At 40.7% G+C, this 18,537-nt stretch overlaps 1 protein-coding gene across 1 annotated transcript in view; it reads right to left on the bottom strand.

Moving 5' to 3' along the window:
- map3k10 (mitogen-activated protein kinase kinase kinase 10) overlaps window positions 1-18,537 on the bottom strand; it is a 52,353-nt gene that overhangs the window by 9,974 nt on the left and 23,842 nt on the right. The window contains exons 2-4 of the mRNA XM_036149737.1: window positions 4,695-4,875; window positions 3,674-3,822; window positions 141-316 (exon numbers count right to left, since the gene is read on the bottom strand). Of these exons, the coding sequence (XP_036005630.1) occupies window positions 141-316; window positions 3,674-3,822; window positions 4,695-4,875 (506 nt within the window). The remainder of the gene's footprint in view (window positions 1-140; window positions 317-3,673; window positions 3,823-4,694; window positions 4,876-18,537) is intronic.

The following is an 18,537-nucleotide window of genomic DNA, read 5'->3' as shown; positions in this document are numbered from 1 at the left end:
TTCCCACCTTGTCGTGAAACACAACTTCTCCTCGGAAATTCAACACGCAAGCTCACGGAAACAGCAAGAGACTCTAAACGAGGCTCTGTAGTAGGTTTTCATTCAGAGTCTGGGTGGGTGGGTGGCTTCACAGCTCTCACCTTCTCCTTGGCCCTGAGCTCATCGAACATCTGCTGGATCTCCAGCCTCCAGTCCTCCTGCAAGGAGTGGAACGACTCCAGAGGCATCTGAAACATGGAGGACTGCTCGATGGCCTGCAGCCGCTTGAGGATGCTGGTGAACAGAGGCCTGCTGCGGGGTTGGGAGCTCCAGCACTCTGAGGGATAAAGACGTTGGAGGGGCTTTGATAAGTACAGCAGGGAGACCTGAGAGAAGTTACGGTCATCTGATATTATTTAGGTGTTTAGATTAAACGTCACTAATGTGCGTTATAACAGCAGATAAAGTTTTCCATCCATAATATTTTCTTGTGAAACTGTAAAAATCTAAATGGACAGCAGAAACAACCATAACCTTTAAACCGTCCTGTTGTTGCTCATTTTAAGCATCGGGGTGTTATTTTCACAATAACTGCCTAGTTTGTAAATGCAAAAATATGATCTTTATTCATGGCTAGATCGACATCTGTTTGCTTTATTTTCCGCTCTATCGGGGTTTCTGTTATATTTTTTATGTAAAAAGGAAATGTCTCATTATAAAAAAAAGTTCAAACACTTAAGCACAGAACAAGCCCCACGTCTGGTTTGTAGCCAGAAAGCTTTCCCAGCATTTAAACAACACAACACTTTCTTTTTAAACTAAATTCTTCTTTCCTGAAAAGCATCAAACATAAAAATCTCTAACAATGACAGAAAAGTATTTCTTTAAAAGGATATAAAAGGATCTAATAGAAAAGCGAAGAGGGGAAAAACCTGCTACAATGACCCCTCCTGTCCTCTTAAAACTTTTTAATAATTTCTGCTGAACTATGGAGATAACTTGATATAAAATCATCAACTCTGACATTTAATTAAATTGACTCCATATTTTTATCAGAAAATTTTACATAAACCCTATTTTTGGTTTATTTTGGCCCCGATTCCCTGTTTGGCCAGTTGACTCTTAGAAAATATTAAAATGATCCCCATAATCAAACCAACATAATTTTAACTTTATTGGACTTTAAAAATAATCAGTTTTGTGTAGTTCTGATGCTGCTTCAGCCTTGACTCCATGCATAGCAATGGTACCTAGGTGTCACGCCATAGTGTGCTAAGTTCTATACACTGCAAAAAGGGAACTCAAATTGTCTTGAAATTAGTACATTTTGCCTTCATTTCAGCAGCTAAATAAGACTATTTGCCAATGGAATGAGTATTTTTACCCCTAAAATAAGATAATTAGACATCCTGCACTTGAAATAAGATGATGGAGATTAGATGATGATTGTTCTTATTTTAAGTGCAAAAATCTTATTCCATTGGCAAATAGTCTTATTTACCTGCTCAAATCAAGGACAAATACACTAATTTCAAGAAAATTTTACTTACATTGAGTTCCCATTTTGCAGTTAATCTCTCCTCTATTGGTCCAAAAATGATTACTTCAGTTTTGCTTATATTCAATTGAAGAAAATTTTGGCACATCCATGCATGGATTTCTTCTAGGCATTTACTCAGCACTTGAACTGGTCCATAGTCACCTGGTGACATGGTGATGTAGAGCTGTGTGTCGTCTGCATAGTTATGGTAGCTGATGTTGTTATTTTTTATTATCTGAGCTAAAGAGAGCATGTAGATATTGAAGAGGAGGGGACCCAGGATTGACCCTTGGGGAACCCCACATGTGATTTTTGTCATCTCTGATGTAAAGTTACCTACTGATACAAAAAATTCCCTGTCCTTTAAGTAGGATTTAAACCAGTGGAGTGCTGTACCAGAAAGCATTTTTCCAGGTGCTCTAACAGAATGGAGTGATCGACAGTATCAAATGCTGCACTGAGGTCCAATAGAACCAGCACTGTGGTTCTTCCACAGTCTGTATTTATATGGATGTCATTAAACACCTTAATAAGGGCGGTCTCTGTACCGTGGTGAGCACAGAAACCTGACTGGAAAACGTCAAAGCGGCTGGTCATTGTTAAGAAAGTGTTTAATTGTTGAAGCACAGCTTTTTCAATAATCTTACTGATAAAGGGGAGGTTTGAGATGGGCCTGTAGTTCTGCAGAAGTAGTTTGTCTAAATTGTTATTTTTCAGCAGTGGTTTGATAATTGCTGTTTTTAGGAACTGGGGAAAAACACCTGACAGAAGGGACGTGTTTATTATCTGAATCAAATCAGACGTTATAACAGGCAAAACCTTCTTAAAGAAAGCTGTAGGTAGAACATCGAGGCTGCTATAGGAGAAACTTAGCTAGGGAACAATTTCTTCTAAGCTTTTGTAGTTTATTTGTCTGAATTGGGACATTTTGTTGAGATCAGTTCTAGTTGGAGAGACATCTTTGGTACTAAGTTTGATATGGATGTACAAACTGATCCTCTAATCTGAGAGAAGAAAACCGGCCCTGGATTATGCCTAGTTATGGCAAATCATATCTGGAGACCCCATCAGACTGCCCAGCTGTCAATACGAAGCACAAAGACAGGGATTGTCGGACTGGTTATATTTTAAATCTCAGCCAGTCGCAGCAGACAACAGTGGGAGAGGAGGCAGCAAGATGGTGACGGCATATGGCGACCATCATGAGCCAGAACCCTGACTGACAGTGTTACAGACAACATGTCGCACAGTTAAAATAAAAAAACTGATCAGCAGCGTACGTCAAATACTAAACATCATCATCACGCACAGCTGCAAAAAGGTTATTCAACAAGAAAAAAGTCTCATAAAGTACAGTTTTTAACAGCTCAAACGTGATTATTAAGGGAAATAAACTAGTATAAAATGTATACAAATATAGTTGGAGGGAGATAAAGGGAGCCTGAAGACATGAGGAAACCAAAGAGAGCTGTAAGTGACAAAGAGGAGATTAGAGGATGAACATGGATACGATGAAGAGGGGCGAGGAGGCAGGAAGAGGTTTTAGGAGCTGAAAAAGTACTGTTTTTTATTAGAGTTAAAACCTGACCTCAGACGTCCTCCTCTGTGTTTAAGATGGAGCACATTAGGTCAAGTTTATACTGCAGGTGAGTGTTTAAACAGGGATGATCTGAACTGTGAAACAAGAGCCAGTTAATACTCTACCACAGTGCACAGGGGTTGCTTTCAAGGTGAAGAGCAGGAGCATCACTCACAAGAGATACAAAACTACCAAGAGACCAACTCATCCCCGTTTTTTTTTTTTCAAAACTCGCTATTCTCAGCTCCTGTGTAATGTAAGAAAACCTCCTATAAAATGAACGGCTGCAAGCTTAAAAAGCGTCCACTACAGTGAGGCAGCTGGAGGGTTTTTTGTCTAGCTCCCTTTCTGCATCATCAGCGGCATGTTTAAGGTCACGTTGGATGACTGGTGTGAAGGAAAATCGGAGAGACAAGCTCGACGCAAACAGAGACGGTAAACATCTGCAGCAGCAAGAACGCTCTCCACATGTTTGGGTTCGCATCCAGCTGCTTGGATTGACTTTTTTTTTTCTTGTTGTCGTTTTAACGGGTGGGTGGGTGGGTCACCCTGTGGGTCAGGGAGTGCCTGCTTACCTCTCAGCAGCTGAACAAAAGGTTCAGGGCAGGTTGAAGGGATGGGAAGTGTCAGCTTGTTCATGGCAACACCGTAAGCTACCGCCAGGGCGTCTATCTCCCGGTAAGGAACCTCTCCGGTCAGCAGCTCCCAGAGCAGCACTCCAAAACTGTGATACGAGACGGAGAGAAGCAGTGGGTTATGGGTTTTTAACACAGAGCCTTGCACAAATGTTCATACCGATTGATCTTTTTCACGCTTTATCAATCGCAAACTTTATTTTATGTGGGATTTGTGGTGCATAATTGTAAAAATGGAAAGGCATTTTTAAAGTTGCACCCCGAACACACCCGACCCTACAGTGAAACACGGAGGTGACAGCTTCATGGTGCTGTAACGTTTCAGGAAAGATGCTCAGTTAATTGCAACATGGATGGAGCTAAAGTGGTTTACAAAGTATTGAATCAGAGAGGCTTGATGCAAAGTCACTAATATATTACAATGTGTAATTTTATTTTTATGAACCACTTTGTATTGGTCTATCACATAATATTTGTCACATTGTGACATTGTCGATGGCTTTGCAGCAATCCCTCATACTGGGCATGCATGAAGCGACAGTGGAGAGGAAAACTCCCCTTTAACGGGAAGGAAAAACCTCCAGCAGAGCCAGACTCAGTGTGAACGGTCATCTGCTGCGACCGACTGGGTGTTAGAGAAAACAGAGCAGAGACACAAAAAAGCACAGAAGCACAGATTGATCCAGGAATCCTTTCTATGTTATATATTGATAGTGGATGAACTGATCTGAAAGCAAAGTGCTCTGTTAGGAACATACAGGGTATTCATATCTCTGATATATGATGGAGTTTGCTTATTAAGGGCTTTAAACATGAAAAGGAGAATTTTTAATTCTATTCTTCATTTAGCAGGAAGCCAATGAAGGGAAGCTAAAACAGGAGACGTATGATCCCTCTTGTTGATTTTCATCAGAAGACGACAGATCCTGTAAGGAGCTGAAAGGCGGACGGTCTGTGATACCTCCACACGTCGCTGCTCTTGGAGAACATCGAATGCTTGATGACCTCCGGGGCCATCCAGGCGTAGGTCCCCGCTGCACTCATCTTGGTGGTCTGGTGCCACTCTCTGGCCAGACCAAAGTCTGTAATCTTCAGGGTTTTCCCGCCCAGGTCGTCCCGTTCCGCCGGCTGCAGGATGAGGACTAAGGAAGAGGAGAAAGAAATAGAGAAGGAGCACAGATTTAATTAGCTGTTTGGTTATTTTATGAACAGAATATCTATCAGTTATTATCAAATAAAAATTCCCTTCCCTGCTTCAAAACATGGAATAGATTCAAGAAAAGAAATGGAAGACGAGTAACTATAACTTTACAAGTTATATGAACCATACGTTTACCCGATAACTTTGAAAACACACAATAAAAATTAGATATGGACATACCAGAAAACATTTTGATTACTTTACCACAGTTAAACCAGATTTTATAATCAAGGTCATTGACAAATTTAATAATCTTCTTATGAAGTTATGCATTTCTGGATAAACTCATGGTAGTATACGTTAAAAGTGAATATGTTAACACAGCAGCATGTAAGCCTAGAAGCAAGAAAAATGAAATGGCAGGATCCTGTTTGATTTATTTAAGTCATGAAAAAATAAAATGTATAGATATAACCAGATATTTACATACACTCCACAAAAATACACACTTAACATTTTGTTTCCTCGCAGACATTAAATCAGAATAAACGTTTTATGTTTAGGTCGGTTAGGGTTACTAAAATAATTTATTTTATAAATGCTACAATAATGACACAGTTATTTTTAGAATTTGTTACTATCCAAAATTAAGAATATATTTTATAAAAGCAACAACTTAAACAGATCATAGAGAAAGCTAAAAAAAAAATCTGACAAGATGTCGGGAGGAGAATTATGGACCTCAATAATTTCATCCTTGCGTGCAACCTTCAAATGCCTGAAGGTGCCCCGTTTATTTGTTTAAATATATTATTTATAAATATACAAAGCATGGGTATGTCCATTTCCCTGGAATAGAGAGTAATGAACAGAAATGACTCATGTACCAACATGGGCTGAAAGGCCTCTCAGGAAGTAGCAGCTACTCCAAAAGCAACATAAGCAGCATGGACTACAGTTTGCAATTACGCTCCAGGAGAAGGATCTTAAATGCTAATAATAAGATTGTCCTGTGGTCTGAATAAACCAAGCATGATGTATGTAGCCAAAATGACCATTATACATAGGATTTGAAGGCAAAATGGACCATATTCATCCCAGCTGTGAAGTACGGAGGTGGCAGCGTCATGGTGTGTGGGTGCTTTGCTGCAGGAGGGACTGGTGCACTTCACAAAGGGCTTCACCACGAAAAAGCATGCGGTGAAAATATTGAAGCAACATCTAAAGACATCAACCAGGAAGTTAAAGCTTGGGCACAAGTAGGTCTTCCAAAATAAACACAGACTCCAAGCATGTTGCTGAAGTTGTTACAAAGTGGCTTACAGACAACAAAGTTCATGTTCTGGGGTGATCGCTGTTTTATGAAATTTTTATTCAGGTTCTGAAGAGATTGGCAAAAACACAAATAAGGACACAAACACTGTTTCTGTTAGGATAGTAGTGCCCATATTTATTATTCCCCACAGAATACAGCAAACAAACAAGCATTAACAAACACTATTTCTGCTACCCCACAGAATATAGCAACACACACAGCAAGCACTTCGCACACGCAAAGTAGCAAGCGCTTAAAGAAACATGCTTTCAGACAGGCGTGATGTTCCATCGCTTACCATGGCACAGAACTGGGAAGACTGCCGTGGGAGGATGCCCGGCCGCGTTGATGTCGCTCTAACCAAACTGACTGACTTCCCAGTTTTTTGCCATGGTAAGAGACCTGTTGAACATCACGCCTGTTTGAAAGCTTGTCGGCTTTGATGCTTGCTACTTTGCTATATTCTGTGGGGAATAATGAAGGACATAGTTATCCTAGCAGAAATAGTGTTTAGGAAGTGCTTGCTGTTTTGTGTTGCTGTATTCTGTGGGGAATAATAAATATGGGCACTATTATCATAACAGAAACAGTGTTTGTGTTTTTATTTGTGTTTTTGCTGATCTCTTCCGAACCTGAATAAAAATTTCATAAAACAATCACCATAAAACCTTGATTTCAGTCCCCCAAAAACTGTGTGGTCCGAGCTGACAAGGTGTGCCCAGGCAGGCCACTGTGCCGCCTACAAGTAAAGACAGTAAAGCTGTGCTGCAGAGAAGAAAAGACACGTATCTCAATAAATGCTGTTAACACTGCAATATTTCCTTGAGGAAGGACACCCACGATGTTTGACCCACACCATACAGCTTAAAAGGTAATTCTAACAAATACTAAGGAACTGTATGTAAACTCCTACATTTCAAGAAAATAAAATGTAACTTTTCTCATTCTGGCATTAAGCAAACAGAAAAAAAGTGTTAATCCTATCTGACCAAAAGCAGGACGAGTTCAGTTTGATTTAAAGTCAGAGACAGTGTGAAAGAAAAGCTAATGTATCATTTATAATGTGTTTAATGGTTTCTGCTACATCCATACGTGTGTCTGCAGGTGGTGCCAGGTGTGTCTGGCTCTGCTACCCGTACAGCTTTTTTTTTTTTTTTTTTTTTTTTTATTGGTCCAGCTGTAGTTTCTGTCCACTGACATTCACTTTCACATACAGCCTCTTTCTAAATGTCACACACTCAGCTGATCTCCCTGTCTTTGTCCCTCTCTGCGCGACTTCCTCCTCCGTTTTCCGTGTGAGAGCCGGCTTATGGAAATGTTTGGAGTGCACACAGTTCGGCTGAAGTCAGGTGGGGGGTGGTGCTCTCCTCCTCTCTCTCTCTCCCTTCCACTTATCTACAGGCATATGCAAAGGGTGGTAAAACAAGGACACACACACACAGCCGTGTCACTGTTTACACACGTGCACTCCTGCACACACACAGAGAATAAAAAGAAAAAAACCCTCACGTGACAAAAGGTGTGTCTTTTCTCCGCTCACAGCTTTGCCTGGAGACCAGTTTCACCTAAAAATAAAACTGATCCCAGGTCAGGCCAGGCTTGACACTGCATAAAAAAATATTAATTTTTATTTTACTGTGTCTTTATATATTATAATGATGCCTTCATGACAGTGGAAGGAGGTATAAATGCATCCTGAGCAGAGGCACTGACATCCAGTTTCAACGAAGACCGTTTCCTGGTTATTACCACATAACACCCCCCCCCCCCCCCCCCCCCCACACACACACACACACACACACACACACACACACACACACACACACACACACACACACACACACACACACCTTGACTCTGCACCTTTTCTACTTGCACTCCTCACATGAGGTGAAAGCTTACACCACTGACGACTCAACGCTCTGCTTCTGCGTTAACTGAAATGTTCAAGTCTGACCGTTCATTGATTGATGCAACCAGTGCAGCACGCATGCACAGCCAATAAAAATGTGGCCGTCTGCAACAACAACAACAGGCTCGCCTATAGAGAAGCCGGGACAGATCATGACCGGTGGCACAAGAAAGCCTCCGTCGGGTGGGAAACAACAACAGCAGCCATGACTGAAGCCCTGGGATGTTTCACAGCTAAAGGGATTACAAAAAGTATTCAAGTAATTCGGTGTATTCTATTGGAAATTTTATGTAACAGACCATGACACAGTTGCACTGAGATTGTAAAGCGGAAAGAAAAGGATAAGTGGTTTTGACACAAAGCGTGTGTTTTTTTGCACTTGTAAGGAGTCCTCTGAGTCAGTCGCTTTTCTTGTCATTTCACCTGCAGGTCCTTTGAGGTATTTCTCTACCCACTAAATGTTTGACCATTCTCCTTTGCAAAATAGTCCCTCAGTGGTGTAGTGCATTAATTCATTTCGATTTTGATTAATTTCATTTATATAGCACCAATTCACAACACTTGTCTTCTTAAGGCATTTTACAAAGTCAAACCATACAGACAGATTGGGTCAAAAAGTTTCTTATCTAAGGAAACCCAGCAGATTGCATCGAGTCTTGACAAGCAGCATTCACTCCAGAAGAAGCGCAGAGCCACAGGGGACTATTGTCTGCATTGTACATGGCTTTGCAGCAATCCCTCATACTGAGCATGCATTAAGCGACAGTGGAGAGGAAAACTCCCCTTTAACAGGAAAATTCTCCAGCAGAACCAGGCTCAGCGTGAACAATCATCTGCCTCGACTGACTGGGGGATTAAGTCTGCGACTTTAATTTGGGTTTGAATCCCCACTGTGTGAGGAAGCACATCCGGCATAAAAGCTCTACCACATCTGTGTGCACATTGCAACAACTTGCTCAGCGACCCCTGAATAAGAGAGCTGCCCAAAAGACTCTCCCTTCTTTGCAAAACGGCTCAATATCAGTCACAATGAAGCATGTGAACACCTATTTTTAGGTCTTATGGCAGATTCTCAAATAGATTTAAGTCTGTGTATTTGCTGGACCATGGTGGCTCTGGTGGTTTAACGTTGTTATTCTCCTGGAGAAGTGAACCTCCACTGCAGACTCAAATGTTTTCCAGCCTCCAACAGGTTTTCACTATATTTACTTCCATCCATCTTCCCATCAACTCTGGCCAGCTTCACTGTCACTGCTGAGTGAAAGCATCCCCACAGGATAGGGCCACTATCACGTTGTCTGCTGTTTTCCTTGGTTACACTGATGTTTCCTAACAAACCTGTAAGGCCTTCACAGAACAGCTGTATTTAAATTAATCATCATTTACTGATAGGAGGACTACCAAAGGCGGGGTGTGGAACTGGATTTTATTCCTATGTCACAGTCAAATACCGATCATGCTTGCTATAAATATCTGATATGGAGACATCAGACAAAACATCGTTAGCCACAAAGATGCCAAAGTGTCAAAATAAAATATTTTTAATATTTCCAGAGGTAAAGAGCCCCAGTCCTCCTCCCAAATGTCTTCTCTTGTTCAGATCCTGTCATAACTGTGAGGGACAGTTGTCTTCTTGAAGCTGACGGAGGCAGACAAGTCCACGCACAAATGTTTGGGTGCATTTATATCCTCAGATGGGTGTGCTTTCCCTCGCAATCTTCTTTCCCTGGTTTGCTTTATGGGAACTACGGAGCAAACCAATTTATTAGAAGGTATTTACTTATAACCGCAGAGGGGGCATAAAAAAAGAGAGCAAGGTAAGGTAAACGGAGCGAATTTAATAGAAACACATCCAAGCAAACATTATCTTCTCCCCTCAGATTGTCTCTGTACTGCCGTTTAACACCACCTGCATATGTTCAATCATTCAGCCTGAGGTTTTCCCTTCTGACAGCGTTTCTTCCAGATTGGCATGTTTTCACCTCGGCTGACAGCTTTGAAACCTAGACATAAACCCTCGGAGGGCATGGCAATAAGAAGGAAGAAGAAACAGAAGAACGACCTCGAGGAAAATATGGCTTTTAAAAAATACACTATGAGTATCTATATATCTATATCTATATCGATAGATAGATAGATAGATAGATAGATAGATAGATAGATAGATAGATAGATAGATAGATAGATAGATAGATAGATCTCTCTCTCTCTCTCTCTCTCTCATATATATATATATATATATATATATATATATATATATATATATATATATATATATATATATATATATATATATATCAACAACACAATCCATCTCAACAAAGCAATCTCAATGAAAAAGTTACATTTGACAACATCTCCTGTTTTTTCAAAGAAGTTTGTTCCAGAAGTTCGTTCTAGTTTCTTAGTGACTTTACTAGAACATGCTAATGCCCTCCAATGACATTTTCTGAAGCATAAAACAACACCAGATTGGAGATATGGAGATACAGAGATTTATATTACTGGCAGAGAGAACTCTAACAAATGAGATCTTTTTTTTACTGCCAAATACTGATTGCAGTTCCAGTAAGTCTTTAGGATATTAACACTGTGTTCAGTAAGAAGGAAGTTTCAGAGCCTTTCAGCGATCAGTTCAGACTGATCAATCTATTGGAGGACTTCACTCGCGGAGATATTTGCAGAGAGTGCTGTGAGTATGGCTGGTAGAGACGAGTACAGAAAATGGCACGCTCTGAGATCTGCTGCATCTGTAAGGAAAGCTCCTCTACTACTTTCACTCCGGCTCTTAATTAGCTGTTGAAAGTAATGACAGAGATACTGATGCTCCTCCACAGCAAGGCTGGAATAGTCGGCTGATAGTCGAGGCGCAGAAACCCCCCATATTTAAAGGGAAATTCTGCGGCAAAGCTCTTGGTCTCAATGAAAACCTGGGGAGAAACTTGAAATGGGCTAAACATTCATAAAACCTCTCAAACACCTTTAAAGCTGATAGTAAGGAGTGAAGCAAAGTGTGATTTAATAAGTTAAACAATATTAATTAAATCATTTTAATTTTCAGAGGAAATAAAAAAAAAACCATTAGACACTGATATGTCTTTTCAAGAGAAGTAAATATTTAACGAGGTGTCCTAACTTTTCCACGTGACTGCATGTATTGATCAGCTATCAGAAACACTGTAGCCTGGCCCCCAGGGAGCCATGCAGCAGGGGATGTTTGCTTTTCCTGCTGCCGCTGCCACCGCTCCTCCCTCCATACTTGGACCCTGACCCTGTCTGGGGGTTGGGAAACGTTCAAACCTCCCCGGACCATCGACTACCAGGACTTCAATCTCACTAACAATGCCCGGCACTGGGTTAGTCAGTGCCTCCAGAATGGGTGACACAGTAACTCAACCCACACAGACTTGTCACAGCACAGGAACGCATATAAAGGTCTTCTGGCTGTTGCCAGTAAAGGTTTTACTAAAAAAAAAAAGAAAACAACAAATCACATTTGTTATATAGTAGTTATGCTCAAACAATTTTATCTCATTCATTTAAAGGTGCATGTATACAGTTTTCATGGTTAAAAATTAGCAACAAGTAGTTAAAAATATGCTTTCTAACTGATTTTAATGATTAACCAAGGCCATTTCTGAACAGCCCAGGCAAAGTGACACTCCACCCCCCCCCACCACCACCCCGTCTCTGTCTCTCTCTGTGAGGCCTCGCCTTAAATAAACAAGGCTAGAGCCATCAGCTGGACCTCCGGGCGTGGCCCTCTGAGCTGTCAGCTGAGAGATTTTCCCTCTGCGATCAGCTGATCCGTTGCTGCAGGTGGATCCGCCTTGTGGGAAAATTATGACACCTAAAGTCAAGCTAGAAATACGTTTACAACGCTCTAGCTAATAAATGTAGTTTTGCTGCACGTTAATCTTGAATTTTTATTCGATTTCGTCCATTTCATAAAATGTTCACATGTGCCACTGCTGACATCTGAGAGTTAAGGATGTTACCCACTACATGGAAAAATATACATCCTGCGGATAGCGGTGACCACAGCTAACCAAAAAGTTAGCTTCACTTGGGGCCAGACAATAATTTAATAACTATATATATATATATAACAATCGATAGACATGTGGTGCAATAGAAAAAAAGCGTCAATAAAAAAGTTCAACAGAACAGTTTTCCTTGTTTCCTTTTGTAGCCTACCATGTAGGTCAATGCTACAGTCATTACATCCTCCCAACCAATCACAAACACAGACCCAGGAACGCTCCGTCACCAAGCTCCACCCCCTCAAAGAGTTCAGAGAGCACATGTTATTTTTTTTTCTCTTTTTAAAAACCTGCAGCTTTAGTAAAAAGTTGGTTGAATAAAAGGTTGAGTTTGAATTTAGTTTCTGTGTTCTTTATCTAAAAAAAAGCATAAAATGGCCAGGGCTGCACTTAAAATACATGTTTTGAATTTTTGGATAATTATCGATATCGATTAATATGATTTCTATTTTATCAATATGCTTTATTCTATATTGTCCAGCCCTAGCTTCACTAACTCATATTCAATAAACAAAAAATATTAGCTTCACTACCACTAAACCGACGATAAATAAGGAAACTAGAGGAAGCTAACGCTAGCCACTAACTGCTAGCCAACAGCTGTCAGTCTGTGTCACGGGTGCTGCCCACAGAAACGGCAAATGACGAACATACGCAGCGCTGCATGTTTGCAGAAATAGCTGTTTTAGTTCTGGATAAAGTATTTTCAAATGTTTACTTTTGCACGGCAGTGGGAGCATTTGAGAAGAAGATTCAATCCCTCTGTGAACAGGCAGCTGCCTGACGGTGAGTGTGGGCTGGAAAACAGTGTTGCCAGTTCTTGTGAGTGAAACAAGCAACCAGTTTAAGAGACAAGCCCAACAGGCAACCAACCACACTGTAATTCAGAGACCACTTGTAAACTTTATAAATAAAGAGCCGTTGTTTTGTACAGAAATGTTGGAGAAATAAGATTCCTGTTGAGAACCGCGGCGAGCCAAAAGCCCAGCTCTAAATTCAGTCTCATTCCACCTCATGCAGTGCCGGTAACGAGTCCAGAGACTTCGGTTACACTACTAATTAAATGTGATCTCCATCAGACCTCTGTCTGAATGGTTCAAGACCTCAGAGCAACATGCATGTGCAGATATAACTTTAGACGTCACACAGCAGCAGGTACCGGCGTCTCTGTTGTTGTGCAATGGGAGCCGACAATGTTAAGATCAAATCATAACAAAAAGAAGAAAGGTAAGAAGAAAACAGCTTCAAACAATGGTCCTTTGAGTCTTCTGCTGCTTCTGCTGTAGAAAGTATTTGCAGATGTGTAGTGAGAACCAGGATGGTGACATAAACGGCAGAGGAACATGTTGTGAACATATTTAGCGTACTTGCAGGTATCGAAACCCAATAAACCTGGATTTCAGACCTCTGACACTTGCTCCTGTACGGGCCTTTGTCCTCTCACAACCAACAGCAAGCGTTCTAGTGGTTTTCCACCTCATCCATCCATCTAATTATCTGTTCATACATACAGTTAAGCCCCAAACCATTCATTCACTCTGGAAAAGGTGGAGTGGAAATTGTTTTCATTCAACCAAGAATCATCACCATCACCACTTTATTAAAGACACAAATAGGTACATTTTAACAAATAAATAAGAAAATCAATAAATGAAATATACAAATAAAATCAATTGAAATAGTCACAAATTTACAAGAAGACTAAAACGCCAATGGTTCCATGACTTAGCCATGACTAAGCTTTGTGCAGGGCTCATCGGTGCTAGGATGATGGAGAGTCAGCAAATCTACACACGCAGCTGTACATAAGGTTACATAACACAACATAAAAAATGGAAATACCAGCAAACAACTGACTTGCACTTGTCCATCTCCACATCCTTACCACCATCCTCAATGCGTCATTATTATTAATGACGCATAGTTATGTCTCTGTTATCTGAGACATCATCCAGGGAAGACGGCTCACCCGCTACTACCATCTAATGTAGAACAGATTACTGGATCAATGTGTGCTTCTGTGGTTTATTGTCTGTCTTGTTGTGTCTCTGCTCTGTCTTCTGTAACCCCAGTCGGTCGAGGCAGATGACCGTTCATACTGAGCCCGGTTCTGCTGGAGGTTTTCCTTCCCGTTAATGGGTGGTTTTTCTCTCCACTGTCGCTTCATGCTTGCTCAGTATGAGGGATTGCTGCAAAGCCATGTACAATGCAGACGACTCTCCCTGTCGCTCTACGGTTCCCCAGGAGTGAATGCTGCTTGTCGGGACTTTGAACAATCAACTGGTTCCCTTATATAGGACATTTTTGACCAATCTGTATAATCTGACCCAATCTGTATAATATGATTGAATTTAACTTTGTAAAGTGCCTTGAGATGACATGTTTCATGAGTTGGCGCTATATAAATACAATTGAATTGAATTGAATATTATTGGTATTGGGGCGACAGCGGTGCAGGAGTAAGGGAATTTGTCCTGTAACTGGTGGGTTCCCGGTTCGAAACCTCGCTGACCATCTCAGTTGTTGTGTCCTTGGGCAAGAAGCTTGTCTCTGATAGGAAATTAGACAGGTACCGCTTAAAAATAATAAGATCACACAAAAGGAGAATTGGAAAATTATGTTTTATGAAACTTTGCTATGCCCTTCTCAGTTATCTGTGGAAAAATTGTATTATAGCCCCTACTGTAATCGCAGACCTGTTATACTGCACGTTTCCACTGGTATTTTCACAGTTAATCTTTGGCGATGAGCTTCAAGTCTTTAAGGTTTGAAGGCCTCCTTACCATCACCCTAATGTTTTCCTCCTTTCATAGATTCTCTAGCAGATTCAAGCGGAGACTCTGCCTGGGCATTGCTTCCAGAAAGATTGAACATGTTGGTCAAACTTAAAGATTACAACAAACCTAAATGTTTCCTTCCATCAACCCTTCATTGAGGCAACATATGCATGAGCGAAATCAGGAAAACAAACTGCACACACAGACACATCCTACACCCCACCCCGATGACTGCCTTCAGCAGTCATCGGGGTCAGCTGGGGATCCCAAAACAATCACAGGCCACAAGTGAAATTGTCATAAAGACTGCAAACACGAAGGAGATCTGATTAAAATCCACATGCCCAAACCACTTTAGTGTACCCACTTTAATGCAAAGAAGCAATATCAGCTAAAGCAGAGCCCAGTCACTCAGAGGACAGGGGTAATTTCTCTCCTTCATATTTAGGTTCTTTAGGTAACGGTCCAGATCTCAAATTCGCCTTTCAGTCAAGGCAATCCCGTAGTGCTTCTCCAAAAATACACACAAAGCCCCAATCGTTCAGTCCGTACCCCGACACCAAATCACTGTATGCACAAGATGGACGATGGTACTGATTTGGTGCTTTTCCATCTTCTTTGTCAAACTTGTTCATCCCAACCTTAACTTTTTTTTGTGTGAAACCAAAGAGGATGAAGAAACTATAAATCTCAGTTTTGGTCCTTTTCTCAACATTATTTACTGACGCTATCATTTTTGGTGAAAAGCAAAGGAGTTCCTCATTAGTTAAAATCAGCGCTGAATTCTTCACTTGTTCTGAGACCCTCAGAAGAAAGCAAAGCTGAGGATTTCATCTTCGAAAGATGAAAGATGAAAGCCTCAAGCGATGACCGACGCTCCCACAGCTGTTCAATGTCGGAGAAACGAGGAACTAGATGCAATGCAAATGTCTGTGTGACCAAACGTCACAATGCTGCTCAGTCTTAACCCGCCCCGCGATGGTTAACTTAGACTAAAGCAGCCAGTTCACAACTTACAGTCGTGTTGTTTAGGAAAAAAAAAAGATCCAGCCCAGACTGCTGTGTCATTAACTTGTTGTTATGCTAACAAGGGTGGAGGTCACAAACAGAGACCGGGAGTCTGGGAGACAAGGAGGCAGGTGAGACCTGAGCGCCCTCGTGCCCCTATGAGGATCCAGTCCTCCTGCTTTATGTTCCCGTGTTGTGATGTTTGACAGGCTGTTTTCCCTCTGACATTTTCAGGTGTTGTTGTTGTTTATGAGACAATGGCTCTGTGCCTCGTCACGCCTCCACCTCAGCCTCCGCGTAACACTCAGCTGAAACCCCATATTTACATATCCTGTCCCAAAAAGATAGAAAACCAGCTTTTTTTCCTCCCCATTCGTTTTCACGTGAAATCAGACTTCAGATCAGTTCGGATTATTACAAAAAAAGATTAGATTAGATGGAATTTACCTTTAAAATGTACAATGAGGCTCAAACATTTTAGGCAACCTTCCAAAAGCTTCTCGCAATAATTTTTTTTCTGGGGGTTTTGTCCATTCCTCCTGACCAAACCTTTTCAGCTCTGCCTACATATCAGGGCTTTGAGGACGTCACACAAAAACAGCCACTTTGCGCTCTTCCAAATGGACAGCGGTCCTAACATTGTCCATCTGGAAGACCGATTTGTGCCCAAGCTTTGACTTCCTGTCTGATGGCTTTGAAATGTTGCGTCAACATTTCCACATAATGATCTTTCTTCATGATGCTATCAATTTTGTATAGTGCACCAGTCACTCAGGGAGCAAAATACCCACACAGCATGATGCTGCCACTCCATTTTTTCCATCAAATGCAACAATAGTTCTAAAAGCAAAACCCTCTTTTTGTTTTTTCCACAATGTCACAGAAGAAAGCAGGTCTGGCCCTAAAATCCATCCACATGTGTGCTTCTAATTAACTCAACTCTTTTGAAGTAACTATGTGAAGCTTGCAACGCTTTCTCCCATTTTGATAGGCATAGTAATCTTATAATGAAATATTAACACAAATTATTCTCTCGTTATTCTGTAATTTGGCATATGGAAATAATTTTGGTCATCAGAACTTACTTAAATCAGAAAACATTTCGTCTGAAAAGACTAGCTTTTAAAAGTATCCTCTAAGACCTTTCCCGAGTTAAAGAAAGTCTGATCTTTAACAAGAAATAAGGAAATGCCAAAAGGCGTCAGAAGCTTGAATTTCCTTAAATAAAACAAGCCCCGTTTGAAGCGGAGTAAGTATAACACCCCCAGCCTTGGTATAATTTTACCACTATAATAAATTTGCCTTGAAGTACAACACATGATCTCATAGTACAAGGCAAGAAAGCATTTCACATCACAAAACCACTAGCGACAAATATTACCACGCTATATTTTACGGTATCATTGCATAATTAAATAAAGGACATTTCTCTGGAGAGTCTTTTCTCTAATTGTCTTCATTTGAACTCATTTAAATGCTGCATCAGATAAAGCATTTTAAAAACATCATCAGGCAGGATGGGGAACAAATTCTCCTTAAATTATTTATATAGAAATAGAGAGAAAAAGATAGACACATACAGACAGACATCTGTCATCTGAATAAGAATAAGCAGAAGATATTTAATTAAAATTCCCAGTAATACTAAAAAAAATGTAGGCAAAACATTTTTAGGAGTTTATTTATTATATATTTAAGAACAATAAATAAAGTAGGACATTTTCAAAGTAATGATAAAACTGTTGACAAAGACAATAAAGAGAAAACCCTAATCAAGTAGCATACGTTTGTGATTAAAAATATTAGAAAAATCCAACCTTTAGTTTTAGTATAAATCTTAATTGGGTGGAGGGGGGGTTTCCCATTAAAAAAAAAAACTTATGGGGTTTTATTCAAATAAATCAATAGTGCCTTCATTCTTGGCACTTTCCTATGAAAAACAAGTAACTGCGGTATTTATTTTAGATTCCGTCCATCGTCTAATCCAGGAGGGCGAGAAGTGGGGTACACCCTGGACATGTCAGTCCATCACAGGACAACACAGAGACACACGGGACAGAAACCACACACACACTCATAAGGTCAAGTTAAAATAACAAATTAACCCAACATGCATATTTCTTGGTTGTGGGAGGATGCAGAAGTCCCAGCACAGCACACATGCAAACTCCCGGCCAGGATTCAAACCCAGGACCTTCACGCTGCAAAGCTAACAACTGTCCTATTATGCAGCAAATTAAAGAAAATAATGACTTGCATTAAGTTGCTCTTATTTACAGACAGACCCATAACTGTGACAAACCTGACCGGCCAAGGACGTGAGGCTGTGTTTCCACCACACAGTGAGGCGGAGGGTAGCGAGGCAAAACATCTCCAAAGCTGGCTGAGAACTGCAAAGACAACAACTAGACGCCATCTATGTAGCAGCCAGGGGGAAAAAAAAGCCATTTCTGTCCCACTATCACAAAAGTAAACACGTGGTGTTTCATGTTCTAACACTGAAATATTAACAAACGTTTAAGGTGAAGTTAACGTGAAACAAACGATGAATGTTAGCGATGGGTTAGGGTTAGTGATGCTTTGGGCCAGTTTCTCCTTCCAGAGGCAA

This window comes from Fundulus heteroclitus, chromosome 18, assembly GCF_011125445.2.
Source record: "Fundulus heteroclitus isolate FHET01 chromosome 18, MU-UCD_Fhet_4.1, whole genome shotgun sequence".
Classification (NCBI taxonomy): domain Eukaryota; kingdom Metazoa; phylum Chordata; class Actinopteri; order Cyprinodontiformes; family Fundulidae; genus Fundulus; species Fundulus heteroclitus.
This window is presented reverse-complemented; position numbering and strand designations above follow the sequence as displayed.